Consider the following 6,880-nt stretch of genomic DNA (forward strand, 5'->3'; position numbering starts at 1 on the left):
GTCCTTCAGTTCTCACTGTGGCTCCCACTTCCTAAGGACAGCCCTTCCCAACTACTGACTCTCATGCATCACAAATAAACTCTCACGGACACTGTACATATAGTTGCAGGTCATGAACCAAATGCTAATGGGGTGGACTGTAGTAAACCCTGTGTTGGGTCCCCCACTCCTCCCTTCAAAATTAAGGGCTTATTCTCCAGGCTCAGGGAGTACAGCCATCTGACAGCCCTCAGCCTTTAACCCTGTTAGAGAATTGCCCTCAGCTAAAGAAGCTGACCTCACTTACCCACTCAGATCTCCTGCTGTGGGAGCATAACTGCCTGACAGCCATCTGTACCCACCACTGTCTTTGCTCTGAGGATGCTGCTCCCATCCTTGGACTGAACACAGTAGGGTAGCAGTGCATGCCCACTGCCATGCTCACACAATGACATTCATGACCACGGTCAATTAACCCTGCCAAAATGGTGTCTCCTCTTTCTGGCATGACAGACCTCAAGTTCCAGGCAGCTGGAAAACTTCAAATTCAATAGGACCTTGGCCATGTCTCTGGAAGTGCTACCCTTGTAGGTGTCAAGACCTCTAAACCTGCTGAGGCCAGAGTTGAGGAGACCTGAAGCAAATACTGTCCAATTGGCTCACTGGGCATGACATTAGGGCTGCTTCTACTAAGAAGCCTTGACTTCTGGACCCACATATCCCATATATTTGAGTTAGAGCACATTATGATTGTCACTGACTTAGAGTGTACATGCATCCTGTGAATTGTGTAGCCAGAATATCTACTGTATGCAAATGTCTGCTCTAAATGTGATCATACTCTTTGAAATTAAACCTGTTGCATATTTTCCATTAAACAAAAATTTTAAAACCATACTCCACATTTTTTTCTCTGCACGGTTTTACCTATATCCTCACGTTCCCTGACAAACTTTATAGGTGGTTTATATTGGCACCTCCATTTCCTCAATACTCACTTATCAACCCACTCTACCTGGATTGTTCATGCCCCTATCCCTCATGTTAGAGGTAAAAAATGGAGCCCTCTCTAATATCAACAAAGGCCTCCATGTCACCAGCAGTCCTCATTTGGTTAGTCCTTTCAACAGAACCAAAACTATTAACCACTCTGTTTTTCTTCAGAAAGGACCTCTTTGCTTCCATGACACTGTGGACTAAGTGATCTTTGAAATCTCCAAAGATTCTTCAGGAATGAACATTCCATAAAGTTGATTCCTGGTTTTGGTTCTTGTAGGAATTACATGTTTCTTAGGTGATATTTTCTCATTTTAAGTCAAACCAAAGAAAGAAGAATTCCTTTTTTGAGAATATACCTTCATCTTTGCCCACTGTTGCCTACACAGACATGGCTGAAAATTTGCCATTCTTTCATCTTTGTATCCCATGGGACCTGAATTGTTTGCAGTGAGGAAAGTCAGAAGAACAATTTATTCAATGAGGACTTTAGAGAATTCAGCCACTGAGATGATAATAACATGTCCTGTTTCCCCTTTCCTATGATTCTCTGATGGCAGCCTAAGGGAAAACCCAAATGGGCTCTCCTGGGACAGACTACAGAGAAGAGAAGGCTTCAGTGATAATCATCAGAGAAGGTAGGATCATTGCTGGAGGAGTACGGAGGGAAAAGGGTGAGAAAGTAGGCACTGGGTTTATCTCTAGAGTCATGAGACAGGTACAGTCCCATATTTAGTCAGCCTACAAAGCTGGCCTCTAGTTTGAAGGTGCTTTACTTGCTACTTAAACCAGTCTTCCCCAGCTCTCGTTCTGTTTCCCTCTCTCTCTTTCAGAATCTAGAGACACTCTTCAGTAAGTTATTTCCCACTGAGTCTCCTCTTTATTCTTTCCCATGAATTCCAGGTTCCTGTTCCATTTCCTGTCCATCACTTACCATTAACTACTCACTGGATATGTGTTATGCATGATGTGCTGTCCTCTTTGTTCCTCAAGTGATTGGATTTTTTAAAAATATATTCCCTAACTGTTTTTGCTGGAAGATTTGTCTTACTGATAGCACTTAATCGTTCTGTATTGTTGTTGTTTTCCTTTAGTGTCCACAATATATCTACAAATAATGCAATCACTTCTGACATTTGGTATTCAGGCTAATATCCATTTCCTATGTTACTAATCTCTATAAATATTCAAGAGAATATGGAGTGACTGAGTTGGAGTAGATTGTCTTGATCTGCTCACAAATGTAAGAAAAATAATTTAGTGTATTAATGTGGAATACCCTGTTGGCCGCAGTTTTTTTTTTTAAAGTGATCTCTATGCCAAGCATGGGGCTCGAACTCACAACCCAAAGATCAAGAGTTGCACGCTCTATTGACTGAGCCAGCCAGGTGCCCCTTGGTTGCAGTTTTAAACAACTATTCTTTATTGGGTTAAGAAACTGACTGAAGTTTCATGTAGTAAGAGGCTCGTTCCAGGAATCTAACCACAGTAAGTTACATTTTCTCAAATAGTTTTTCCACTGTGATTATGGTTATGATCCCTCTTCATTTCTCTATTTTTGTGATGCATACTTTTAGCAAACATCCTAGCATTAATGAGCTTTCCATTCCTAAAACACTTGTGTTATGTTTTTAGGATAGATTACTCTTCTTAAATAGGTATGACTGCATTGTATTTAACTTTACTATTCCGTGTCTTTTTTTAGCCTACATTTAGTCATATGATGAGCTTGAAGATTCCTTTTTTGTGTTAAGTGGACGCTTTTGGTCTCAATCTTTATTATACACCTAACATTTCATGTGTTGAATGCCTAGTATGTGCAGGCACCATGTAAATCTTTAGAAAGACAATGGAGAACAAAACAGTCACAACCTCTGACCCACAGATAAACATAAAATCACCAATGTGAGAGGCACATTAAGGAATAGTACAGGGTGCTCCACTTGTGCTCCTCACATACTCTGTCCCTCCTGAACCTCACTGTCTGCTCTCCATCTCACTGGCCTCTCAAATCCCTTCCATTACCAAGCTCACCCAACCATGGGGAAAGTGCAAATTCTGTTTTTTGGGACCTGAAATATGTGCTCTTTCCTTATTTCCCTTGATTAACAATTACCCATCGTTCCTCTTGCAGCTCAAGTATACCTATTTCAGAAAAGACTTTTCTATGTACCTCCACAGACTAAATTGGTTCTCAATAATTATTTCTCTTTAATTAATTGCAATCTCTAGACATTAGGAATAACAAGGACCTCCTTTCTATCACGCATAATGTAAACATTTATTTTCATGTTAAATTTGCCTTTTAATTTTTTGCCTTTTAATTTTTAAAGGATGATTTCCCTTATAGAAGTTTTTGAGTATTTTAAATCAAATCTACCAATCATTTTTTTGCAATGAAAGTGCTGATTTTGGGGTGCCTGGGTGGCTCAGTCGTTAAGCCGTCTGCCTTCAGCTCAGGTCATGATCCCGGGGTCCTGGGATCGAGCCCCGCATCGGGCTCCCTGCTCTGTGGGAGGCCTGCTTCTCCCTCTCCCACTCCCCCTGCTTGTGTTCCTTCTCTCACTGTCTCTCTCTCTGTCAAATAAATAAATAAAATCTTAAAAAAAGATCTTTAAAAAAAAAAAGAAAGTGCTGATTTTTAATACCACAGACACCTGCTCCAGGGCACACAGGAGCACACACTCTCACACAAACTTTGTATTTTACTTTAATGGTTGTGTGCTTCTGTTTCATCCTATCATCTATGTAGTCCACCTGCTCTTCTCTCTTCTTAGAAGAATCCACCTGGCAGGTGGTATCTGAAAGAGGGAGGTATAGAGTATTCATTAATGAGAAGTGCCGGAAGGTGGTCAAAAGAGTTACCAGACCTGTTGTGTTTATAATGATCAGAATTCCACCTTTGATGGCTGCCTCAGTTTAATATTGATAAGTGATAGCCATACAAGACAGATTTATTGTGGTGGTAAGGACAGAAACTCACATTTTTCAAGTGTCCACAGAATGTCACAAGAACCACAGTAGAAACATTACATGCATCATCTCATTTAATTCACTCACCAGGCTTACACTGTAGGGAATACTTACCACTCCCATTGTAGAGGGGTAGTATCTGCAGCTACAAGAGATTAACTAACTTTCTCAGGGTCACACAGAGGGTCAGTTGGTAGACCAAATTTCTGTTCTAGAAAGACTGACTCAAGATCCCATATTCTAAATCACAGCTCTATACTGAATTTTGGGATATTTGTCTACCAAAGGGATCAACAAATAAAAGTAGCTATCATTTATTGACATCCTACTGTGTACATGAGCATTCTGAATCCCCACAAAGAAGTTAATAGCAGTAGCCACATATTTAGAATGAAAAATAGTAAGACAATAGTTAACTGTCTCATTGAAAGGAAGCATCACCTCATCGAATTAAGGCTATTTGAGTTGAGAATCCACATTGTATAACTCGTATAGAGATATTTGAATTATGGAGGTTATCAAAGAAAGACATTTGATGTCTTTGCTTATTTTGGATGATCATATAGAAGAAATTCGTTTATGTCCATGGCCTCAAATAGAATTAGACCTGTGAATAGGAAATTAAAAAATAGACATATCTGCTAAATTTTTAAAAGGATACCTAAGTACATTTAGATTGAAAATGAGATACCATTTGGCTGAGTGAATGAAATCATTGCCTTTGGAAGGACTAATGGAGGGTGAAGGATGTCCACCTAACAGTGGTATTATAAAGGTGATGACTGGCTGATGTGACAGTTGGCTATTCACTGAATATTGCTTTCAACTCCTCTAGCAGGTACATCAGGTACATGGAAGCAGGAAACCATACCAGAGTATCAGAATTCTTCCTCCAGGGCCTCTCGGATGATCCAGAACTGCAGCCCTTCCTCTTTGGGTTGTTTCTGTTCATGTATCTGGTCACCGTGCTGGGAAACCTGCTCATCATCCTGGCTATCCTCTCTGACTCCCATCTCCATACTCCCATGTACTTCTTCCTCTCCAACCTGTCCTCTGTTGACATCTGTTTCATCTCTACCACCATCCCAAAGATGCTGCTGAACATCCAGGCACACAGCAAAGACATCTCCTACACTGGATGCCTCATTCAGGTGTATTTTTTTATGATTTTTGCTGGAATGGATGGTTTCCTCCTGACTGTGATGGCCTATGACCGGTTTGTGGCCATCTGCCACCCCCTGCGCTACACCATCATCATGAACCCATGACTCTGTGGCCTGCTGGTTCCGGTGTGTTGGTTCATCATTATCTGTGTCTCCCTGATTCACGTCCTACTGATGAGGCAGCTGACCTTCTGTCCAGGCACGGAAATTCCACATTTCTTCTGTGAAGTGGTTCAGATTCTCAAGGTGGCCTGCTCTGACACCCTCATCAATAATATCTTCTTATATGTGTCCACTGCCATACTGGGTGTGTTTCCTCTCTTTGGGATCCTCTTTTCATACTCTCTGATTGTCTCCTCTTTAATGAGAATATCCTCTGCAGCAGGAAAATATAAAGCATTTTCAACCTGTGGGTCTCACCTCTCTGTGGTCTCCTTGTACTATGGGACAAGCCTGGGGCTCTATTTCAGTCCCTCTGCGACTCATTCTTCCCAGAGCTCAATTGGCTCAGTGATGTACACTGTGGTCACCCCCATGCTGAATCCCTTCATCTATAGCCTGAGGAATAAGGATGTGAAGGGGGCCCTGGGAAGACTCCACAGTCGAGGCCTTTGTCTGTGATGGGTCACTGGCCTCAGAACCAAGGGGACACTGTGGGCTCCAAAGGCAAATATTGTGCATGTAAATCTTCTGGGTTTTTTTCCTCCCCTAAAAGACAGGCCTCACTTCTATTCCCAAAGTACCCATGGGTTTGCTTTTGTTAGGTTTTGTTTTTGTGTTAGTTTCTCCTTAACAACCTCCTCAATAATTCTTTTTCTCTTTTTTCTTCCCTATTTACAGCCCATAACATTCTTTGGCCAGCTTTCCTACAGCCATTCCTGAGATTTTCAATATTATATGTGAAGTACTTATATCAAGTGCCAGCATGGTTTCCTCCCAAAATTGTCCTCTGGAATGCTGATATCCTTCACTTTAAGTTGGTTTTACGTTTGTTTTTCCCTGGAAGAAACGGAATGGAAATCATACAACAGTCACAACCAAAGTGCTTGCCATATCAACAAGACTGTACTTGTTGCTCTACATCCATAAATTTGTGTATCTTGTCATTTCCTTAAGATATTTTCTCCCTTTTTAAAAAAGATTGAGATTGGGATGTGGAAACCTGACCCTGAGCTCACACTCCTAAGTTTGCTACCATAGTGTTCCTGAAAACACTGGTGTGATTTTCAGCTTCAACAGCAGGGATGTTGATTTGAAACCTCATTTGTTCAGGGTTTTTTTTTTTTTTTAAGATTTTGTTTATTCATTTGTCAGAGAGAGCGAGAGCACACAAGCAGGGGGGCGGCAGGAAGAGGGAGAGGGAGAAGCAGGTTCCCTACTGAGCAAGGAGCCCGATGTGGGACTCGGTCCTTTGTCCCTGGGATCATGACCCGAGCTGAAAGCAGACACTTAACTGACTAAGCCACCCACGTGTCCCTCATTTGTTCAGGTTTATAGGTAATATATTGCGTTGCATATCATTGAGATATTGCCTCCTATTTGTCTTCTTTCCTCTTCCTTCTTTCCTTCTTGTCCTCTGCTTATTCTTTGTTCTATTGGACCTTTATTTCCCGTTATTGTGGTTTTAAGCTACATCCTCAAGATCCTAATACATGATTCCATTAAGTTTCAAGCAATGTTGAATTATTGTCTATGTGTACAAATTGAGGAGGGGACCAAAGAAGTAAATATGATTGCAATACAGAATTGTGAGCATAATAATGTTGGTG

At 41.2% G+C, this 6,880-nt stretch overlaps 1 protein-coding gene across 1 annotated transcript; it reads left to right on the forward strand.

The window, feature by feature from the left end:
• Positions 1-4,799: 4,799 nt before the first annotated feature.
• LOC118552900 (olfactory receptor 7D4-like) lies at positions 4,800-5,732 on the forward strand. Its single transcript, XM_036119660.2, is given in 1 exon segment — positions 4,800-5,732. A coding segment is annotated over 1 exon segment (933 nt).
• Positions 5,733-6,880: the final 1,148 nt, after the last annotated feature.

The sequence above is a fragment of the Halichoerus grypus genome, chromosome 1 (genome assembly GCF_964656455.1).
Source record: "Halichoerus grypus chromosome 1, mHalGry1.hap1.1, whole genome shotgun sequence".
Lineage (NCBI taxonomy): Eukaryota > Metazoa > Chordata > Mammalia > Carnivora > Phocidae > Halichoerus > Halichoerus grypus.